The sequence below is a fragment of the Tachyglossus aculeatus genome, chromosome 20 (assembly GCF_015852505.1).
Source record: "Tachyglossus aculeatus isolate mTacAcu1 chromosome 20, mTacAcu1.pri, whole genome shotgun sequence".
Lineage (NCBI taxonomy): Eukaryota > Metazoa > Chordata > Mammalia > Monotremata > Tachyglossidae > Tachyglossus > Tachyglossus aculeatus.
The window spans coordinates 8,231,425-8,255,705 of NC_052085.1; the positions used below are offsets into that span (position 1 = coordinate 8,231,425).

At 48.2% G+C, this 24,281-nt stretch overlaps 1 protein-coding gene across 1 annotated transcript; it reads right to left on the reverse strand.

The window, feature by feature from the left end:
* On the reverse strand, positions 1 to 23,245 carry THSD1 (thrombospondin type 1 domain containing 1). The gene is made up of 5 exons (XM_038761559.1): positions 23,193 to 23,245; positions 9,708 to 9,857; positions 6,508 to 7,476; positions 3,999 to 4,157; positions 1 to 1,516 (listed from the first exon to the last, which is right to left on the reverse strand). Exons 2-5 carry the CDS (start codon positions 9,763 to 9,765, stop codon positions 132 to 134), a joined length of 2,571 nt encoding a protein of 856 aa, XP_038617487.1. The 5' UTR covers positions 9,766 to 9,857; positions 23,193 to 23,245; the 3' UTR covers positions 1 to 131.
* Between the last annotated feature and the right edge of the window lie 1,036 nt (positions 23,246 to 24,281).

Sequence of the window (24,281 nt, forward strand, 5' to 3'; positions counted from 1 at the left end):
GTCCTGTGAGTTTCTTCGTCTTTCTCAGGCAGGGTCCAGCAGGACGCCTGATAAGGAAACCTTTCGCCTAACAGTCAGGGCTGAGGGCCGGAAGGGAGTTCAAAGAGTTCCGGAGGCTCTCCCGGCATCGCTCAAAACACCAGCTTCTCCATGCTTAGGGTGCTGGTGGTTTCGTCGTCTTCTTCGTTGGACCCAAAATAACCAGGCAGGTCGAGCATCTTCGGCTGCAACTCAGAGAGACCGAAGGAAGTGTTGTCGTAGAATGCGTAGCCTGGGTGCGAGGTGAAGCCCTGGGGCTTGTCTCTCCTGGCCTCGGAGGGGCTCAGGGGGCTAGGTCGCTGAGAGGTCCCCTTGGGGGCGGTGACGGTGAGGAGGGGCTCTTTCCTCAAGGCACTCCTAGCATTCGGCGAAGGGCCCCTTCTAGTTCTGGGGGGGTCGGCCCACTCTATCTCGGCCGCCAGCCCGGTCGGGCGCTCGCCCATCAGGTTGGGTTTTCTCGCCGGAAGTCCTGCGGGGCGCGATTTGGAGGAAGCGCTGAGGGGCTCACCACCTGGCTCTCCCCCCTGGCCGCCTTCGGGCTTCCCCGGGCCCTGCCGGGGCCCTCGAGACCGGGGCCGGAACCGGCCTTCGACCTGGGGCCCGCAGCCGTAGGCGGGAGCCTGGCGAGGCGTCAGCGTGGACAGGCTCCTCTCCCGGAAAGGCCGGGCCTGTCTGCCCTCGTGGAAGCTGGCCGCCCTTCGGAAGTGGGAGTTGCGTGGGTAGCCCTTTTCCGACCGGCCCCAGCGGCCGCTGGCCGCTTTTGCTTGGGGCCAGCGGAGGAGGGTCTGGCTGCCAGGGGTCACCGGGGGCCGGACCTGAGGCAGGGCCAGATCCAGCCTGGAGACCGGCCTCTCTCCCGAGGGCCCCGTCGGCCGGTCTGGAAACGGCGGCCGGATCCTGAACTTGGTGGCCGCTGCGGCTTCCTCCGGGCCGTCCGGATCCAAGGGGGCCTCTGCCGTGGCCCCGACGGCGGTGTCCGTCAGGGGGCTCTGGGACACATGGTACACCTTGGTGGTCTCCGACAGGCCCTGCTTCTTCATCTCCTTCAGCTGCTGCTGGGCGAGGCGGTAGCTGAACAGCGGGGGGATGATCTTCTGGGCATTGGACTGGAAGCTCTCGCTGCCAGAGGCATCCTCCTCGGAGGCCAACTGGAGGCTCCTCCGGTAGGTCAGGGGGATGCCGAGCTCTCCGGGATTCCCCGGGGGCCCCTCGCCCCCGTCGGAGAAACTCTCCCGCCGCTCTCCCGGCGGACAGATGTCCTCTTCGTCTGAGTTCTTCCGGAAGCCGGGAGAGTGGATGGAGTTGTGGCGGGAGGGGGGGCTGCACTTGGAAGTCCGCCCAAACTTCCTCCACAGGGTAACAAGGACAGTGACGACGATGATGAACAGGCAAAGGGAGATGCCGGTGACCGTCACCATGTTATTAGCCTTCTGGGGGCCTCCAGGCTGGAGGGGTGGCGAGCCAGAAGGTTTCACAGCTGCAACAACAATCAAAAGGCATAATTAGTGTGGTATCTGCTAAGCGCTTACTATGTGCCAAGTGCTGTGATGAATACAACACAATCAGATGCTTGTGAGCAGGGAATACATCTGTCAATTCTTGTTGGGTTTTTTGGAGGTGGGGGGGTGTCAAATGGTATTTGTTAAATGCCTACTAGGTGCCAAGCATTCTAAGTACTGGGGCAGATACAAGCTAATCAGGTTGGACACAGTCTCTGTCTCAAATTGGGCTCACAGTCTTAATCCCCATTTTACAGATGAGGTAACTGAGGCCTTCAAAATACCTTCCAGTTTTGCCTTCTCTGTGAATCACTGGCTTTGGGTCCCCTTTTTATTTCTTGTTACTCCAGGACTGTTGCCTCCACTTAGCTTGATCAGAGTGGTCTTTTCAGATAGCAATGAAATAATCACTGTTCCACTAGATGAAGCCCAGAGGCAGGGGCAATTGGGCTGTCAGCCTCCTATGGAGCAAGATAAACTCACAGAATAGAGCTAGATCACAGAACATTAAATGTCCTCTAAAAAGCCAGCAGGCCAAATGGCAAACTCACCCAATGGGGATGGGGAACACACAGCCAAACCTCCCGACCCACAGAGTCCCTTTATCGGCTGGCAGGTTCTGGGGCGTGGGTTCTGATTTATTGAGACCGAGAACACTGTCCAAAAAACCACTGACTACAATCCCCCTTTACCCGATTTCTAAGTAATAGTTGGACAAAATCGAAACCTGAGAAACAGCATGGGCTAGTGGAAAGAGTATGGGCCTGAGAATCAGAGGACCTGGGTTCTAATCCCAGCTCTGCTCCTTGTCTGCTGTGTGACCTTGGGAAAGTTGTGTCATTTCTCTGTGCCTCAGTTTTCTCATCTGTAAAATGGGGATTAAGTCTGTGAGCCTCATGTGGAACAGGGACTGTGTCCAACCTGATTATCTTGTATATACCCCAGTGCTTAGTGTAGCACCTGGCACACAGTAAGTGCTTAATAAATACCACAGTTACTATTAAAACCCTGAAAGGTGTGAAAAGGGTGAATGCCCAACTGATGGTGACCCCTTCTCTCATTTCTGGGATGAGGGGGCATTTGTAGGTGGGAAACATGTCTACCAACTCTGCTATATTGTACTCTCCCAAGGGCTTAGTACAGTACTCTGCACACAGTAAGCGCTAAATAAACACCATGGCTTGATAACAATCGAAGAAAGAAATATCTCTTCACTGGAGTTCCAGAGAGCAGTCCAGGCTAAAAATGGCAGTGGGTTCAAGAGGAGTGTGGATAAACTGATGGATGAGGGATCAATTGTGAGTCAGAGGAAAAGGACGATCGATATAGAGGGAAAAATTAAGCAAGTTAGATTTTCTTATTGTTGTTGCCCCCTCTAGACTGCAAGCTCTGCGTGGGCAGGCAGTGTGGCTACCAACTCTTGTATTGTACTTGCTCAAGTGCTTAGTTCGGTGCTCTGCACAAGGTAAGAACTCAATAAATACCACTGACTGATTAGGATGGATATCAAGGAGAGCAACTATCACATCTGGGCATCCTGGTCCAATATAGAATCCTGGGCTAGTGGACTGACCGTTCAGTCAATAGCAGGTGTGCAGAGCACTATACTAATCTCTTTGGACAGTACAATAGAGGTAGAAGACACAATCCATAGCCAACCAGGATTTATGTGACCCAGAAATGGCACTGCTTTTATAGTCTTATATGTTCCATCCTTTAGCCACTTACCTGAACTTCAACTATTTCCACCTATTCTTCTTCCTCTGCCTCTAGTTGCGGAGATTTTGGGAGGTTCAGTAATTTCCAACAGCTTAGATGATGGCATTTGCTAAGCGCTTACTATGTGCTAAGCTCTGGGGTAGATCCAAGATAATCTGATCTCTATTTGTAGGTGAAGACTAAGTAGGGCAGAAAGGAGAAGGGACAAACTGAAAAGAATTGGGTTTTCCCCACATCAGGACCCAGTTAAGGTTTAAGGCCAGTGATAGATTGTGAGCCCATTGTTGGATAGGGACCGTCTCTATATGTTGCCGACTTGCACTTCCCAAGCGCTTAGTACAGTGCTCTGCACACAGTAAGCGCTCAATACGATTGAATGAATGTGATATTTACTGCCCAGGCTCGATTGTGCTGGGTTCACATGCAGGGACCAGTCTCTGCTTTAAAGCAGAGTGGTCTAGAAAGAGCACAGGCCTGGGACTCAGTGGACCTGAGTTCTAATACTGGCTTTGGCAAATGACTTAACTTCTCTGGGCCTCAGTTTCCTAATCTGTAAAACGGGGATTCAATGCCTGTTTTCCCTCCCCATTAGACCAGGTGGGGCAGGGACTGTGTCCGACCTGATTATCTTATCTCTACCCCGGTGTTTACTACAGTGCCTTGGCACATAGTAAGCGCCTAACACATACCATCGTTATTATTATCACTGTTATTTAAAGCTGAAGTGGAGATGACACATACTAGAGCACTCTTCTAGGGAACACAGGGACGCTTCCATTGTGATTCCAACGCAGCCTGGCTTAGCCGGGGTGGAAGTGAGGCATATCCTGTGCCGCTCACGGATTCCTTCGCCACACGTCACACTACAAGGGGTCCAGGACTGCCACAGGCTCCAGGTTTCTGTGGAGACACAAGGTCATGGGATGCTAAGTCTGGTTGCTTTTCTCTGAGGGAAGCCATTGAACTGCCTGTAAATGGTAAACTCCTTGTGGGCAGGGATCACATTTGCCAACTCTGTTGTACTGTACTCTCCCAAGTGCTCAGTACAGTGCTCTGCCCATGGTAAGAGCTCGATAAATACTACTGATGGATCTGCCCTATGTCAGGGAGAGAAAATATCCTATCATCCTTTTCCCAAATTGGGAAATGGGAAAGACAATTAAGGAAGACCCTTTAGGAATATTTCCCCTCCATGGAGAAGACTGCAAAACCCCAGTTTTGCAGTAAAATCCCCTTAGACCAAGACAGAAGAATTCCACAGAAAACAATTGCATTTACAAGCTCACCCAGGATGTGGTCTGTAGCTCCTCAAGACACAGAGATGCTGCCCTTACCAGGACCACTCTAATGACAATGAAGGGGCATGAAGACCAAATAACATTGAAAACATTCCCTTCAGAAGCCTTTAGGGTGAATGCATGCACAGACAATAATGCTACCATTAAAAAATGTAGGTTAAATGAATCCTCGAGTTACCCTGGAGCTTGATCCCTTGCAATCACAGGCACTTAGTACAGTGCACTGAGTTTAGTAGATTATCAATAAATGCCATTACCACTACTACTGGAAGATAACATTAGAGAAGCAGTGTGGCTCAGTGGAAAGAGCATGGGCTTTGGAGTCAGAGGTCATGGGTTCAAATCCTGGCTCCACTAATTGTCAGCTGTGTGACTTTGGGCAAATCATTTAACTTCTCTGGGCCAATAGAATTACATTGGCCACTTCAATGGGCTAACAGTGCACAAAGACAGTGGCGATATTTTAGTGATGAATATTATCAACGTTTATTTCTCATCCAGAGGGGGATAAGCACTCTAAGTAAACTAAAAAAAAACCCCACCACCTCTGTTCTTGATAAGTGAATTCTTAAGTGCTCAAAGCACAGACCAAACAGAATCCTCAAGAGCAAACATTAGTTACAAAGTCCTTGTTCCATTCCAAAAGAAAGAAAACAAAAATGCCTAGAAGAGTTACAGTTTGAGTCAGGGTCGTACATATTTACAGACTCAATAACTTTACACGGCACCTTCCAGTGACCCGGTAAAAGGGGCTTCATTAACCATGATATGCCACCTATTTCCAGCCCAGGGCATCAGTTCAACTTCAAACCAAATCAAAAGAAAAACTCACCTCAACCCACTTCCTTTTTCAGCCAATTCTGAAAGTTTTCTCTGGGAGAGGGATGGCTAAAGAACTTCTTCACTAAAATCATGGCTAGACACCAGGTTCTTGCCAGTGCAGGAACAAAGATTTGTTCTCCAGCCAAAGAAACTTAAACCTGAATGAAATGAATTTATGAGGGCAGGGACTTTGTGGTCTATAAAACCTCATTCTTTGCCTCATTCCACTCCCTCTTTCACCTCCTTAAAGCCATCACCTAGCAATTCATTAAGGCTGTGTATCTCCAGCCAAAGCTGGTAGGCTTTCAATGGATTCCGAGTCTCAGAGGATTAATCCAGATTGGGAATTCAGATGTTCTGAGTTCTAATCTAATCTGCCCTAAATACATTCACTTTTCTTCTCTTCAAAAATGGGAAAAAGTACAAGAGTTTCAGAGTGTTGGGAGGAATAACTAATAAGAGTTGGGCATCTTGTTGCCAAATGGAAAGGATCACCTAGATGCTAACAGGTTCAATCAATTTGATTGATTGACTGGTTCTAATTCAAGAGTGTTCTCCCAAGCATGTAATACAGTGCTCTGCACAGAGTACATGCTCACTACATACCATGGATTGATTGAGTTCAAGAACTGGAGAAGCAGTGTGGTCTGGCCAATAGGGGATGGGTCTGAGAGTAAGAAGGACCTGGGTTCTACTCCTGGCTCCTCCACTTGCCTGCTGGGCGACCTTGGGCAAGTTGTTGCTCTTCTCTGGACCTCAGTTACCTCATCTGTAAAATGGGGATTGAGACTGTGAGCCCTACGTGGGACAAAGACTGTGACCAGCGTAATTTGCTTGTATCAACCCAAGTGCTTAGTACAGTGCCTGGCACATAGTAAGCACTAAACAAATACCATAATTTTATTATTATTACCCAGGGCTGCCTGTCTGTGTTTTGTGATTTCAGGCAGCAAAAGCATGAATAAAAATGATACAAAATAGTATTTTCTAGAGTCAGTCGCTGGGGGAATCTCGGCCCAATCCACAGCACTAATAAATGCGGAAAGCGCCCTTCACAAGTTCCCGGCACATAGTAAGGGCTTAACAAATACTGTATTAAAAAATAAAATAAGCAAGCACTCAACACAAACCTATGTTTCTCTGGATCACCATGCATTCCTTCTCCCTGGAAGAAATCGGGCTTTTGTTGGCCAAGTCCAACTCAAAACAGTACGTGTTTTTCCCCACGTCGAACAACGTGCAGTTAAACATGGTTCTGCGGTCCCGCGGCTGCAGGTGGGCTTCCGCTAGCCAGGCGGCTTTCTCCCCAGTCCGCCTGGGAGCCTCCTTGTACACGGCAATCTTCCCCGGGGCCTGAGTACACGGCGGCCGCACAACCACCACCTCCACCGCCGACTCACATGTCAGTTCTGGCACCACCACCAGTTTGTATCCAAATCTGCTCACGAGGTCTATGGGCCCCGACGACGTAATGACCGAGTCGGGGTCTTGCAGTCTCAGTGCCACGGTCACGTAGACGCCCCGATCCCCTGAAGCACAGTCAAACTCCACCCACTGCGCCGGAGACAGGACAATCCGTCTGCTGGCTCTTGTTCCAAATGGCTGGAGGTCTGGGTTGTTTCTTGGTTCAGGGGGGCTACTGGAAAAGGCAACGTCCAGGGAAATGTCAGGTCTGCCCACAGCGAACGGGCACAGAGGCTGATGGGTAAAAACCCCCACCTCTAGGGCATTCTCCCCTGCCCCCGATGTCCTGTTCAAGTCGATGTGAAAGACGGGCCACTCTGCCCTCAGGTGGGCACTACTCTCCCTCCGGGGCACACTGGTGTCATTATCCACGATGTCGGAGGCCATGGCGAACCGATAGTCTCCGGCGTGTCTAAAATGGAAACACTCAAACTCTACAGTGCCCCGGGATTGGTTCATCGGGAGGCGTTTGGTACCGAGCGTCCGGTTGGTGCTGGCCTCTAGCAGCAGGACCGACACATTCCTCACAGTTCCGTTGCCACCATCAGACAGCCGGAAAGTTACCGACACCGTGTCGTTGCTTAAAGCTACATGTCCCGCTTGCCCGAGGAGGAGATGCTCCACTTCGCCGAGAACTGAAAGAAAACGCCAAAGAAGGTGTTACTCGTCCATCTGAGAACTGGCCTTGGGATCTGGAGCTGGTGGGAATCTGGGCTAGGTGATCTCTCCAAAGTTAGGGCGGTTCTGGACCCCACAAGATGGTTGCCCCATTTGCCCCACTTCCTCCAGCTTCTCATCTTTCTCTCCTCCCTCCCAGCCCTTTGACATATTTGTCCCATTGTCCCCTTTCCCACTGGTTCTCACTCCTCATGCCTTCGGCCTCCTCTCTACTCCTAGGCCTTCATTCCAAGTTCACTTTTGAGCTACCTGAGTCTAATTAGCCTTCATCTCAATCAATCAACTGTATTTATTGAGTGCTTACTGTATGCTCAGCACTGTACTAAGCACTTCCTTCCCCACATCCCTACTAGTCTCCTTCTAAAGGCTTTGGGTAACGAGGGGACGCTTCAGGAAACTCAGACACAATTCCTATAATTTTTAGTAATAAGCCTAATCTTGGGTATTTTTGGTTTGTTTTTTAATGGTATTTGTTAAGTGCTTTTATTGTACTTATTGCACTTGAATTAAGCACTGGGGATAATCAGGTTGCGCACAGTTCCTGTCCCATATGTGTCTCACAGTCTTAACCATTACACAGCAGACAGATGGCAGAACAGGATTAGAACCCAGGTCCTCTGACTCCTGGATGTTCCTGTTCCATGTTTTTGGAGATATTGAAGGTGACAGAGTAACTGGCCCCATTCTAGACGTGGCAACCAATATTTGTCTTTCAAACTTCACCCACTCAAGATCACATCATTTTTAATCTGGACCCGCCCCAATGGCTACGACAGGAGAGGTGCAGAAGGATAGCCATACATATCCTCATCTCTCTCAGCTGAACCTTCTCCAAATATTTATTGCAGGAGACAGGATTCAGCAATACAATTATCAACTATCACCCCTTGAGGAATATTTCTGGGTTGGAAGAGTATTATTTGTCAAATAGACAGATAATGGCTTGGCTATTTGGCTGTTGAAATGCACACAAGTATTATTGATGTTGATTTTAAATTCAACATTATCATTTTTGATTCTTGTGTGGTGATGAATATTAGTTAACATTTAGGTTGCAATTGCTTTTGTTGGCCTTTCACAAAACAACCCTATTGTGCCAGCTGGTGATGTTATCTCAATTTTAGAGAGAACAATGAGGTATAGAGAGCTTAAGTGAGCTGCTCAAAAATCACACAGGAAATTAACAGCAGAAGAAGGCTATCAATTAACAGGCCTGAGTTTTGACTGGTTCCTTTAATTCACTGGGGCTCTCTGAAAGAAGAAAACAGCCACATTTTCTATTTTCAGGTCAGTTGTCTCCCAGCCTTTAACATTTAGCAACCACCTAGCCCCATTTTATCCCACAGAACAGTAAAATGGGACCCTGAAATGGGACCTTCAAGCTTTCCAGCAGTGGTGGAAATTCAGCTGGCTAACAATCTCCAAATTTTATTTGAAACATTTGAATCCATCTTCATCCACCTCTCAAAAAAACAAAACAAAAAAAACCAACTCAGTGTCCAAGAGTCAAAGCTACAGATTTCACCAAAAGGAGTCAGAAGGTCCTTTCTCATTTAGGTTAAAAGTTTGTACTAAATGAATTTTTGAGTCAGAGTGTTTTTCACTTGAAACTCATGATGGAATGAATCTTCATTGTTCCTTCTTTTTGACAGAGTAACAATTGAGGGAAATCCTCTCTGTGACTGAAAGGCGAGGCAGACTGTAACTGGAGTTTGGTCTAACAGTCAGAGGTGAGACCGGAATCCTGAGTTTTGCCTCAAGCATATCCTGAGCTACTAGAAGGAGTCGAGGTCTCTACTTTTCTGAGCCTCAATGCTTCATTCTTAAAATCGGAGTGATAATAATTTTCTACCTTCTGAGGCCTGTGAGGAAGATTTCTCTAAAATCAGTAGGACACTGAAATAATCTGAATAGAGTAAGTGGGCTGCAAAGAATAGATGTTACATTGCCTGTCACAACAAAATTGCATGGTAGAGTTCAGTTCATTCTTAAAACAGATTTTGAAAACAGATAAAGAGATCATCCACTGATAGCACTTCCCACATACAATTCACATTGAAAGTATGTTCTCAATTAGCTTTAGGTTTTTGTACAACTCCAGCGCTTAGAAAAGTGCTTTGCACATAGTAAGCACTTAACAAATACCATCATCATTATTATTACTGCTTATTATATAAACAGTACTCACCATAGTCACAGAGCATCACTAACAATAGATTTGAAAAGTCTTTCAACATTTGTTTCATTCTGACGGGCAGAACTCCAACTTGCTGGAATCCTCATGTCCTTTCTCACGCTTAAATCATATGACTTTTTTCAAGAACACTGGAAACGTCACCTGCAGAAATAAGACAAGACCTGTTCAATGTAATTCATAAAACACTGGTCAGGGGATAAAATAAAAAGTCAACTCAAGCTTCATATGGTGTGAACCAAGGAAATACATCTTCTCCAAGTAAATGCAATTTCATCTTATCCTTTTTGTTTATTAAATTAATTTTGCTTTAAAACAGCACCCTGATAGATCTGACTCCAGGAAAAAGCTCCTTTTAAAACATCTAGAACTGCTTTCCTGCTTTGCCCTATAAATGTTCTCTTTTCTCCAAAGAGTGGTGCATCATCTCCATATGGTTGTTACATATCTCTGAGAGGAAGACAGCTAAATCAAATAAATTCATATGGCTTTGCAACTAAATAGGTGCTCCACTGGACTTCTGTTTTAAGGTAATGATTGTCTTTATTGAAAGAATAAATAACTATTATAATATTTGACAAGGTTTTTTGTCAGTTTTCCTCCCCCAAACGGTTCCCTTAACACTAACCTAATACAAATTCACGACTTATTTTACCTGGGGTTATCAGATTTGAAGAGATGCCTGCTAAAGTTGGCACATCAACCAATCAGTCAATCCCACTGTACTAAGCATATGGGAGAATACAATACAACAATATTGACATGTTGATAGAACATCATCATCATCAATCGTATTTATTGAGCGCTTACTGTGGGCAGAGCACTGTACTAAGCGCATGGGAAGTCCAAGTTGGCAACATATAGAGACAGTCCCTACCCAACAGTGGGCTCACAGTCTAAAAGGGGGAGACAGAGAACAAAACCAAACATATTAACAAAATAAAATAAATAGAATAGATATGTACACGTAAAATAAATAAATAGAGTAACAAATATGTACAAACATACATACATATATACAGGTGCTGTGGGGAAGGGAAGGAGGTAAGATGGGGGATAGAGAGGGGGATGAGGGGGAGAGGAAGGAAGGGGCTCAGTCTGGGAAGGCCTCCTGGAGGAGGTGAGCTCTCAGTAGGGCCTTGAAGGCCCTACCCAACAGTGGACTCACAGTCTAAAAGGGCAAATGGCAGCAAACCTTGTGACTCCCAGGCCCGTGCCCTAACCCCATGCAGCAAATGGCATCATTATCAATCATATTTATTGAGCGCTTACTGTGTGCAGAGCACTGTACTAAGCGCTTGGGAAGTACAAGTTGGCAACATATAGAGACAGTCCCTACCCAACAGTGGGCTCACAGTCTAAAAGGGAAAATGGCAGCAAACCTTGTGACTCCCAGGCCCCTGCCCTAACCCTATGCAGCAGACAAACGGCAGCAAACCTTGTGACTCCCAGGCCCGTGCCCTAACCCTATGCAGCAGACAAATGGCATCATTATCAATCATATTTATTGAGTGCTTACTGTGTGCAGAGCACTGTACTAAGCGCTTGGGAAGTACAAGTTGGCAACATAGAGAGACAGTCCCTACCCAACAGTGGGCTCACAGTCTAAACGGGGAAATGGCAGCAAACCTTGTGACTCCCAGGCCCATGCCCTAACCCCATGCAGCAGACAAATGGCATGATTATCAATCATATTTATTGAGGGCTTACTGTGTGCAGACCACTGTACTAAGCCCTTGGGAAGTACAAGTTGGCAACATAGAGAGACAGTCCCTACTCAACAGTGGGCTCACAGTCTAAAAGGGGAAATGGCAGCAACCTTGTGACTCCCAGGCCCATGCCCTAACCCCATGCAGCAGACAAATGGCAGCAAACCTTGTGACTCCCAGGCCCATGCCCTAACCCTATGCAGCAGACAAATGGCATCATTATCAATTGTATTTACTGAGCGCTTACTGTGTGCAGAGCACTGTACTAAGCGCTTGAGAAGTACAAGTTGGCAACATAGAGAGACAGTCCCTACCCAACAGTGGGCTCACAGTCTAAAAGGGGAAATGGCAGCAAACCTTGTGACTCCCAGGCCCGTGCCCTAACCCTATGCAGCAGACAAACGGCAGCAAACCTTGTGACTCCCAGGCCCGTGCCCTAACCCCATGCAGCAGACAAATGGCATCATTATCAATCGTATTTATTGAGCGCTTACTGTGTGCAGAGCACTGTACTAAGCCCTTGGGAAGTACAAGTTGGCAACATAGAGAGACAGTCCCTACCCAACAGTGGGCTCACAGTCTAAAATGGGAAATGGCAGCAAACCTTGTGACTCCCAGGCCCGTGCCCTAACCCCATGCAGCAGACCAATGGCATCATTATCAATTGTATTTACTGAGCGCTTACTGTGTGCAGAGCACTGTACTAAGCGCTTGAGAAGTACAAGTTGGCAACATAGAGAGACAGTCCCTACCCAACAGTGGGCTCACAGTCTAAACGGGGAAATGGCAGCAAACCTTGTGACTCCCAGGCCCGTGCCCTAACCCTATGCAGCAGACGAACGGCAGCAAACCTTGTGACTCCCAGGTCCGTGCCCTAACCCCATGCAGCAGACAAATGGCATCATTATCAATCGTATTTATTGAGCGCTTACTGTGTGCAGAGCATTGTACTAAGCGCTTGGGAAGTACAAGTTGGCAACATAGAGAGACAGTCCCTACCCAACAGTGGGCTCACAGTCTAAAAGGGGAAATGGCAGCAAACCTTGTGACTCCCAGGCCCGTGCCCTAACCCTATGCTGCAGACAAATGGCATCATTATCAATTGTATTTATTGAGCGCTTACTGTGTGCAGAGCACTGTACTAAGCGCTTGGGAAGTACAAGTTGGCAACATATACAGTCGCTACCCAACAGTGGGCTCACAGTCTAAAAGGGGAAATGGCAGCAAACCTTGTGACTCCCAGGCCCATGCCCTAACCCTATGCAGCAGACAAAGGGCAGCAAACCTTGTGACTCCCAGGCCCATTCCCTAACCCCATGCAGCAGACAAATGGCATCATTATCAATCGTATTTATTGAGCGTGTACTGTGTGCAGAGCACTGTACTAAGCGCTTGGGAAGTACAAGTTGGCAACATAGAGAGACAGTCCCTACCCAACAGTGGGCTCACAGTCTAAAAGGGGAAATGGCAGCAAACCTTGTGACTCCCAGGCCCATGCCCTAACCCTATGCAGCTGACAAATGGCATCATTATCAATCGTATTTATTGAGCGCTTACTGTGTGCAGAGCACTGTACTAAGCGCTTGGGAAGTACAGGTTGGCAACATATAGAGACAGTCCCTACCCAACAGTGGGCTCACAGTCTAAAAGGGGAAATGGCAGCAAACCTTGTGACTCCCAGGTCCATGCCCTAACCCCATGCAGCAGACAAATGGCATAATTATCAATCGTATTTATTGAGCGCTTATTGTGTGCAGAGCACTGTACTAAGCGCTTGGGAAGTACAAGTTGGCAACATAGAGAGACAGTCCCGACCCAACAGTGGGCTCACAGTCTAAAAGGGGAAATGGCAGCAAACCTTGTGACTCCCAGGCCCATGCCCTAACCCCATGCAGCAGACAAATGGCAGCAAACCTTGTGACTCCCAGGCCTGTGCCCTAACCCCATGCAGCAGACAAATGGCATCATTATCAATCGTATTTATTGAGTGCTTATTGTGTGCAGAGCACTGTACTAAGCACTTGGGAAGTACAAGTTGGCAACATATAGAGACAGTCCTTACCCAACAATGGGCTCACAATCTACAAGGGGAAATGGCAGCAAACCTTGTGATTCCCAGGCCCATGCCCTAACCCCATGAAGCAGACAAATGGCATGATTATCAATCATATTTATTAAGCGCTTACTGTGTGCAGAGCACTGTACTAAGCACTTGGGAAGTACAAGTTGGCAACATAGAGAGACAGTCCCTACCCAACAGTGGGCTCACAATCTAGAAAGGGAAATGGCAGCAAACCTTGTGACTCCCAGGCCCATGCCCTAACCCTATGCGGCAGACAAATGGCAGCAAACCCTGTGACTCCAAGGCCCGTGCCCTAACCCCATGCAGCAGACAAATGGCATCATTATCTATCGTATTTATTGAGCGCTTACCGTGTGCAGAGCACTGTACTAAGCGCTTGGGAAGTACAAGTTGGCAACATAGAGAGACAGTCCCTACCCAACAGTGGGCTCACAGTCTAAAAGGGGAAATAGCAGCAAACCTTGTGACTCCCAGGCCTGTGCCCTACCCTATGCAGCAAACAAATGGCATCATTATCAATCGTATTTATTGAGCGCTTACTGTGTGCAGAGCACTGTACTATGCGCTTCGGAAGTACAAGTTGGCAACATAGAGAGACAGTCCCTACCCAACAGTGGGCTCACAGTCTAAACGGGGAAATGGCAGCAAACTCTGTGACTCCCAGGCCCGTTCCCTAACCCCATGCAGCAGACAAATGGCATCATTATCAATCGTATTTACTGAGCGCTTACTGTGTGCAGAGCACTGTACTAAGCGCTTGGGAAGTACAAGTTGGCAACATATAGAGACAGTCCCTACCCAACAGTGGGCTCACAGTCTAAACGGGGAAATGGCAGCAAACCTTGTGACTCCCGGGCCCGTGCCCCAACCCCAAGTAGCAGACAAATGGCATCATTATCAATCGTATTTATTGAGCGCTTACTGTGTGCAGAGCACTGTACTAAGTGCTTGGGAAGTACAAGTTGGAAACATAGAGAGACAGTCCCTACCCAACAGTGGGCTCACAGTCTAAACGGGGAAATGGCAGCAAACCTTGTGACTCCCAGGCCCATGCCCTAACCCCATGCAGCAGACAAATGGCAGCAAACCTTGTGACTCCCAGGCCCGTGCCCTAACCCTATGCAGCAGACAAATCGCATCATTATCAATCGTATTTATTGAGCGCTTACTGTGTGCAGAGCACTGTACTAAGCGCTTGGGAAGTAGAAGTTGGCAACATAGAGAGACAGTCCCTACCCAACAGTGGGCTCACAGTCTAAAAGGAGAAATGGCAGCAAACCTTGTGACTCCCAGGCCCGTGCCCTAACCCCATGCAGCAGACAAATGGCATCATTATCAATCGTATTTATTGAGCGCTTACTGTGTGCAGAGCACTGTACTAAGCGCTTGGGAAGTACAAGTTGGCAACATAGAGAGATAGTCCCTACCCAACAGTGGGCTCACAGTCTAGAAAGGGAAATGGCAGCAAACCTTGTGACTCCCAGGCCCATGCCCTAACCCCATGCAGCAGACAAATGGCAGCAAACCTTGTGACTCCCAGGCCCATGCTCTAACCCTATGCAGCAGACAAATGGCATCATTATCAATTGTATTTACTGAGCGCTTACTGTGTGCAGAGCACTGTACTAAGCACTTGGGAAGTACAAGTTGGCAACATAGAGAGACAGTCCCTACCCAACAGTGGGCTCACAGTCTAAAAGGGCAAATGGCAGCAAACGTTGTGACTCCCAGGCCCGTGCCCTAACCCTATGCAGCAGACAAACGGCAGCAAACCTTGTGACTCCCAGGCCCGTTCCCTAACTCCATGCAGCAGACAAATGGCATCATTATCAATCGTATTTATTGAGCACTTACTGTGTGCAGAGCACTGTACTAAGCCCTTGGGAAGTACAAGTTGGCAACATAGAGAGACAGTCCCTACCCAACAGTGGGCTCACAGTCTAAAAGGAGAAATGGCAGCAAACCTTGTGACTCCCAGGCCCGTGCCCTAACCCCATGCAGCAGACAAATGGCATCATTATCAATCGTATTTATTGAGCGCTTACTGTGTGCAGAGCCCTGTACTAAGCGCTTGGGAAGTACAAGTTGGCAACATAGAGAGACAGTCCCTACCCAACAGTGGGCTCACAGTCTAAACGGGGAAATGGCAGCAAACCTTGTGACTCCCAGGCCCGTGCCCTAACCCTATGCAGCAGACAAAGTGCAGCAAACCTTGTGACTCCCAGGCCCGTTCCCTAATCCCATGCAGCAGACAAATGGCATCATTATCAATCGTATTTATTGAGCGCTTACTGTGTGCAGAGCACTGTACTAAGCACTTGGGAAGTACAAGTTGGCAACATAGTGAGACAGTCCCTACCCAACAGTGGGCTCACAGTCTAAACGGGGAAATGGCAGCAAACCTTGTGACTCCCAGGCCCGTGCCCTAACCCCATGCAGCAGACAAATGGCATCATTATTAATCGTATTTATTGAGCACTTACTGTGTGCAGAGCACTGTACTAAGCGCTTGGGAAGTACAAGTTGGCAACATAGAGAGACAGTCCCTACCCAACAGTGGGCTCACAGTCTAAAAGGGGAAATGGCAGCAAACCTTGTGACTCCCAGGCCCATGCCCTATCCCTATGCAGCAGACAAATGGCATCATTATCAATCGTATTTATTGAGCGCTTACTGTGTGCAGAGCACTGTGCTAAGCACTTGGGAAGTACAAGTTGGCAACACAGAGAGACAGTCCCTACCCAACAGTGGGCTCACAGTCTAAAAGGGGAAATGGCAGCAAACCTTGTGACTCCCAGGCCCATGCCCTAACCCTATGCAGCTGACAAATGGCATCATTATCAATCGTATTTATTGAGCGCTTACTGTCGGCAGAGCACTGTACTAAGCGCTTGGCAAGTACAAGTTGGGGACATATAGAGACAGTCCCTACCCAACAGTGGGCTCACAATCTACAAGGGGAAATGGCAGCAAACCTTGTGATTCCCAGGCCCATGCCCTAACCCCATGCAGCAGACAAATGGCATCATTATCAATCGTATTTATTGAGCGCTTACTGTGTGCAGAGCACTGTACTAAGCGCTTGGGAAGTACAAGTTGGCAACATAGAGAGACAGTCCCTACCCAACAGTGGGCTCACAGTCTAAAAGGTGAAATGGCAGCAAACCTTGTGACTCCCAGGCACCTGCCCTAACCCTATGCAGAAGACAAACGGCAGCAAACCTTGTGACTCCCAGGCCCCTGCCCTAACCCTATGCAGAAGACAAACGGCAGCAAACCTTGTGACTCCCAGGCCCGTGCCCTAACCCCATGCAGCAGACAAATGGCATCATTATCAATCATATGTATTGAGCGCTTACTGTGTGCAGAGCACTGTACTAAGCGCTTGGGAAGTACAAGTTGGCAACATAGAGAGACAGTCCCTACCCAACAGTGGGCTCACAGTCTAGAAAGGGAAATGGCAGCAAACTTTGTGACTCCCAGGCCCATGCCCTAACCCTATGCAGCAGACAAATGGCAGCAAACCCTGTGACTCCCAGGCCCGTGCCCTAACCCCATACAGCAGACAAATGGCATCATTATCTATCGTATTTATTGAGCGCTTACTGTGTGCAGAGCATTGTACTAAGCGCTTGGGAAGTACAAGTTCGCAACATAGAGAGACAGTCCCTACCCAACAGTGGGCTCACAGTCTAAAAGGGGAAATAGCAGCAAACCTTGTGACTCCCAGGCCTGTGCCCTAACCCTATGCAGCAGACAAATGGCATCATTATCAATCGTATTTATTGAGCGCTTACTGTGTGCAGAGCACTGTACTATGCGCTTGGGAAGTACAAGTTGGCAACATAGAGAGACAGTCCCTACCCAACAGTGGGCTCACAGTCTAAATGGGGAAATGGCAGCAAACCTTGTGACTCCCAGGCCCGTGCCCTAACCCTATGCAGCAGACAAACGGCAGCAAACCTTGTGACTCCCAGGCCCGTGCCCTAACCCTATGCAGCAGACAAATGGCATCATTATCAATCGTATTTATTGAGCGCTTACTGTGTGCAGAGCACTGTACTAAGCGCTTGGGAAGTACAAGTTGGCAACATAGAGAGACAGTCCCTACCCAACAGTGGGCTCACAGTGTAAACAGGGAAATGGCAGCAAACCTTGTGACTCCCAGGCCCGTGCCCTAACCCCATGCAGCAGACAAATGGCATCATTATCAATCGTATTTATTGAGCGCTTACTGTGTGCAGAGCACTGTACTAAGCACTTGGGAAGTGCAAGTTGGCAACATAGAGAGACAGTCCCTACCCAACAGTGGGCTCACAGTCTAAAAGGGGAAATGGCAGCAAACCTTGTGACTCCCAGGCCCATGCCCTAACCCTATGCAGCAGACAAATGGCATCATTATCAATCGTATTTATTGAGCACTTACTGTGTGCAGAGGACTGTACTAAGCGCTTGGGAAGTACAAGTTGGCAACATAGAGAGACAGTCCCTACCCAACAGTGGGCTCACAGTCTAAAAGGGGAAATGGCAGCAAACCTTGTGACTCCCAGGCCCGTTCCCTAACCCCATGCAGCAGACAAATGGCATCATTATCAATCGTATTTATTGAGCGCTTACTGTGTGCAGAGCACTGTACTAAGCACTTTGGAAGTACAAGTTGGCAACACAGAGAGACAGTCCCTACCCAACAGTGGGCTCACAGTCTAGAAAGGGAAATGGCAGCAAACCTTGTGACTCCCAGGCCCATGCCCTAACCCTATGCGGCAGACAAATGGCAGCAAACCTTGTGACTCCCAGGCCCGTGCCCTAACCCCATGCAGCAGACAAATGGCATCATTATCAATCGTATTTATTGAGCGCTTACTGTGTGCAGAGCACTGTACTAAGCGCTTGGGAAGTACAAGTTGGAAACATAGAGAGACAGTCCCTACCCAACAGTGGGCTCACAGTCTAAAAGGGGAAATGGCAGCAAACCTTGTGACTCCCAGGCCCATGCCCTAACCCTATGCAGCTGACAAATGGCATCATTATCAATCGTATTTATTGAGCGCTTACTGTGTGCAGAGCACTGTACTAAGCGCTTGGGAAGTACAAGTTGGCAACATATAGAGACAGTCCCTACCCAACGGTGGGCTCACAGTCTAAAAGGGGAAATGGCAGCAAACCTTGTGATTCCCAGGCCCATGCCCTAACCCCATGCAGCAGACAAATGGCATCATTATCAATCGTATTTATTGAGCGCTTACTGTGTGCAGAGCACTGTACTAAGCGCTTGGGAAGTACAAGTTGGCAACATAGAGAGACAGTCCCTACCCAACAGTGGGCTCACAGTCTAAAAGGGGAAATGGCAGCAAACCTTGTGACTCCCAGGCCCCTGCCCTAACCCTATGCAGAAGACAAACGGCAGCAAACTTTGTGACTCCCAGGCCCGTGCCCTAACCCTATGCAGCAGACAAATGGCATCATTATCAATCGTATTTATTGAGCGCTTACTGTGTGCAGAGCACTGTACTAAGCGCTTGGGAAGTACAAGTTGGCAACATAGAGAGACAGTCCCTACCCAACCGTGGGCTCACAGTCTAAAAGGGGAAATGGCAGCAAACCTTGTGACTCCCAGGCCCGTGCCCTAACCCTATGCAGCAGACAAACGGCAGCAAACCTTGTGACTCCCAGGCCCCGATAGATTTGTTCCCTGCCCACAGAAAGCTTACAGTCTAGAGGGACATCTAAAAGTTGCTCTAGTAGATGAACTTCAGAAGCTCATTTTTGCAGAGCCTTATCCTTTCAAGGTCTTTTATTTGTATACTGTGCATATATTTTGATTTTTTCCCTTTATTCACACAACATTTTTAACGCTTACATGTATTTTTCATGCTCCCTCCATGCATGGATTGAAATATTCAAAAATTCAACTTTTTAGAAATTTGACAAAAGGATCATCCCAGACTTCTCCTGAATTAAGAAACTGGTACATTAAATGCATCACCATCTCATCTTACTTGATGATTAAATTAAATAGGGAGAGCTATATGGGTGGAGAAGTTGAGGGAATGAAAACATTGTCTTTACTCTAATTCTCCTTTTTATTTTAGTGGGAAAGACCTGGATGATGATGATGACTCTAATAATAATAATAATAATAATAATAATAATAAAATAATAATGCATTTACTAAAGGATTAAGGTTGTTTCAGAAATTGCAGTTACCCATCAAATATTTTCAATAACCAGATCCTCATGCATCTTTGATGTTCGTGCCAATTCAAGTGCCCCTATTAAAAGCAGATATTCCACAAACCAGGAAAGAGGCCACATGGTAAATTCTTGGGCAGCTTTGCTTAAATTGCTTGCTGTTTCTCTCAAGTTGCTTGCTTATTCTCAACAACTTCATTTTTCCTTACAAGAACGCCTAGAACCTGGCTTATTATCTCAGAGTTGGATGGGTGTGCAAGAGAGAAAGAGAGACAAAGAAATACATCAATCAATAGCTTTTATTGGGCACTAACTGTGTGGAGTGCACTCTACCAGGTGTTTAGGTAAGTACAATAGATTTGGCAGACAGGATCTCTGCCTGAGGGAAAAAGAGAAAGGGAGTGATAGAATGTATATAAATGAGGCTTTAAAAAAGAGTATTGCTGAGTTCCTCTTTTAAAACTAAACATTTTTAGAAAGGGAATGAGATACAATATATATATATGAAGGAGGCATTAAAAAAGAACATTGCTAAGAGTTCTCCTTTTAAAACTAATCTTTTTTTACAATATTTTCCTTTCATTATTCCCCTTTACAGCCCCCAGGATGTTAAGGCTTGATTTTAAAAAAAGAAAGTGGGGTACTTAGGGGCTAGAGAGCCATATCTTCAAGCTGCTGGTTTCCTAAAATTAGAGATGGGGCAAGGGTCAGTGGATAGAGCACGGACTTGGGAGTCAAAAGGTCATGAGTTCTAATCCCGCTCTGCCACTAGTCTGCTGTGTTTTAGGCAAGTCACTTCACTTCTCTGTGCCTCAGTGACCTCATCTGTAAAATGGGGATTGAGACTGTTAGCCCCCCCTAGGACGGGGACTGTGTCCAACTCAATTTGCTGGTATCCACCCCAGCTCTTAGCACAGTGCACGGCACATAGTAAGAATTTAACAAATAACCATCATTATTATTATTAAAATTAGGAAAGCCGAGCCCCTCTTCTGCTCAGTTTCCTACAGCAGAAGACACACTATCACAATGAAATCCGGTATATTTTACTTTTGCTGTTCCTTGACTTCAACTCCAATCTCCAATGCGATTTTCTCTTTGATAAGGGAGTGCTTGGATTATTTATGACGCAGTAAGAGTTTAACAAATAACCATCATTATTATTATTAAAATTAGGCAAGCCGAGCCCCTCTTCTGCTCAGTTTCCTACAGCAGAAGACACACTATCACAATGAAATCCGGTATATTTTACTTTTGCTGTTCCTTGACTTCAACTCCAATCTCCAATGCGATTTTCTCTTTGATAAGGGAGTGCTTGGATTATTTATGACGCAGTAAGAGTTTAACAAATAACCATCATTATTATTATTAAAATTAGGCAAGCCGAGCCCCTCTTCTGCTCTGTTTCCTACAGCAGAAGACACACTATCACAATGAAATCCGCTATATTTTACTTTTGCGGTTCCTTGACTTCATCTCCAATCTCCAATGAGATTTTCACTTTGATAAGGGAGTGCTTGGATTATTTATGACGCACCGAGCGGACAATCAATCCCCTAATTTTCGGTGCAAAGACTAATTTAAAGTCCCCCCCAAATAGCCAGGGTCCCAAGGTTGGAGGGCCGTTCTCTCCGGCTGGCGAGCGGAGAGAAAGTGGAGAGGCCCATCGTGGGCAGCGATTGTTTCTATCTGTTGCCGAACTTTGCTTTCCAAGCGCTTAGTCCAGTGCTGTGCACACTGTGAGCGCTCAGTAAGTACGAATGAAGGGATGATGAATGAGGGAAAGCCCGAGTCAGCAAAGGCTCGTCCCTAGGTTGGCTTTAGCCGGGGCTGGGGAATGGGCACAGGGGGCTCGGCGTTTGCAGTTTAAAAGTGAATTTTAATAATCATTCATTCATTCAATCGTATTTATTGAGCAATTACTGTGTGCAGGGCACTATACTAAGCGCTTGGGAAGTACAAGTTGGCAACATATACAGACGGTCCCTACCCAACAACGGGCTCACAGTCTAGAAGGGGGAGACAGACAACAAAACAAAACATGTGGTCAGGTGTCAAGTCATCAGAATAAATAGAAGTAAAGCTAGATGCACATCGACAAAACAGAATAGTAAATATGTTCAAGTAAATTAAGTAGAGTAATAAATCTGTACAAACATATATACAGGTACTGTGGGGAGGGGAAGGAGATAGGGCGGGGGGGATGGGGAGGGGGAGAGGAAAAAGTTACACAGACAAGAGGATTTAGATAGGAATATGAGGATAATAATAATAATGTTGGTAGTTAGTGAGAAGCAGCGTGGCTTAGTGGAAAGATCCCGGGCTTGGGAGTCAGAGGTTGTGGGTTCTAATCCCGACTTTGCCACTTGTCTGCTGGGTGGCTTTGGGCAAGTCGCTTCACTTCTCTGGGCCTCAGTTCCCTCAACTGTAAAATGGGGAGGAAGAGTGTGAGCCCCACGTGGGACAACCCGATCACCTTGTATCTTCCCCAGCGCTTAGAACAGCCTTGGCACTAGAAAGCGTTTAACAAATACCATTATTGTTATTGAGAGCTCACCTCCTCCAGGAGGCCTTCCCAGACTGAGCCCCCTCCTTCCTCTCCCCCTCCTCATCCCCCCCGCCTTACCTCCTTCCCCTCCCCACAGCACCTGTATATAGGTATATACACGTATATATGTACGTATGCACATACATGTACGTATGTAAATATGTACGTATTTATTACTCTATTTTATTTGTACGTATTTATTCTATTTATTTTATTTTGTTAATATGTTTGGTTTTGTTCTCTGTCTCCCCCTAGTAGACTGTGAGCCCGCTGTTGGGTAGGGACCGTCTCTAGATGTTGCCAACTTGTACTTCCCAAGCGTTTAGTACATTGCTCTGCACACAGTAAGCGCTCAATAAATACGATTGAATGAATGAATGAATGAATGGAATTGGACCCAATCCATCGCCCACCTGAGGCTCACAGTCTTAATCTCCATTTTACAGATGAGGAACCGAGGCCCAGAGAAGTGAAGTGACTTGCCCAAAGTCACCCAGCTGACTTCTAGACCGTGGGCCCGCTGTTGGGTAGGGACCGTCTCTATATGTTGCCAACTTGTACTTCCCAAGCGCTTAGCACAGTGCTCTGCACACAGTAAGCGCTCAATAAATACGATTGAATGAATGATTGTTAAGCGCTTACCAGGTGCCAAGCGCCGTTCTAAGCGCAGGGGGAGATCCAAGGTGATTAGGCTGTCTCCCCCGTGGGGCTCACAGTCTTCATCCCCATTTTGGAGATGAAGCCCGGAGAAGTGAAGTGACTGTCCCAAAGTCACCCAGCTGACAGGTGGCGGGATTAGAACCCGCGCCCTCGGACTCCCCAGCCCGGGCGGGACAGAGAGAGAGAGAGAGAGAGAGAGAGAGAGAGAGAGAGAGAGAGAGAGAGAGAGAGAGGAGGGCGTGGGGGCATCGGGCAGGGGGCCGGGGGCGCGGGGCAGGGCTTCTCACCTCTCCGGCCCCGCTGCAGCTCCGGGGGCGCAGCCCTGTCCTCGGTCCGCCGGGCCGTCCGTGTGTGTCCGTGTCCGTGTCCGTGTCCGTGCCCGGGGCGGCCCCCAAGGAGCATCTCCGCCCGGCGGGGCCGGGGCCGGGGCTGGGGCCGGGGCCGGTCCCTCCCTCCGCCCGTCCCTCCGTCCGTCCGTCCGTCCGTCCGCCCGTCGGTCCCGCACGGGCTCGGAGGCGGAGGCTGCGGGGCGGCCCAGCAGTTCGCTCCCTTCTTTTGGCGGCGGGCCATCGCCCCTCCCCTCCTCTTCCTTCCTCTCCTTTTCCCTCCCTCCCTTCTTCCTCCCTTCCCTCTCTTTCCCTCCCTTTCTCTCCTCCCTCCCCTCTCCCCTTCCCCTCCTCTTCTCCCTCTCCTTCCCCTCCCTCTTCTCTCCCTTCCCCGTCTCCCTTCCTCTTCTCTCCCTCCCTTCATCTCCCTCCCCTTCCCTCTCTTTCCCTCCCTCATCTCCCTCATCCCCCTCCCCTTCCCTCTTTCCCTCCCTTGCTCATCTCCCTCCCTTCCCTCTTTTTCTCCCTTCCTCATCTCCCTCCCTTCCCTCTTTCTCTCCCTTGCTCATCTCCCTCCCCTTCCCTTTCTCTCCCTTCCTCATCTCCCTCCCCTTCCCTCTTTCCTTCCCTTCCTCATCTCCCTCCCCTTCCCTCTTTCTCTCCCTTCCTCATCTCCCTCCCCTTCCCTTTCCTTCCCTTCTTCATCTCCCTCCCCTTCCCTTTCCCTCCCTCCCCTTCCCTCTCTTTCCCTCCCTTCATCTCCCTCGCCTTCCCTCTTTCCCTCCCTTCATCTCCCTCCCCTTCCCTCTCCCTCTTTCCCTCATCTCCCTCCCCTTCCCTCTCCCTCTTTCCCTCATCTCCCTCCCCTTCCCTCTCCCTTTCCCTCATCTCCCTCCCCTTCCCTCTCCCTCTTTCCCTCATCTCCCTCCCCTTCCCTCTTTCCCTCCCTTCCTCATCTCCCTCCTTACCTCTTTCCCTCCCTCCCTTCATCTCCCTCCCCTTCCCTTTCTCTCCCTTCATCTCCCTCTCCTTCCCTCCCTTCCTCATCTC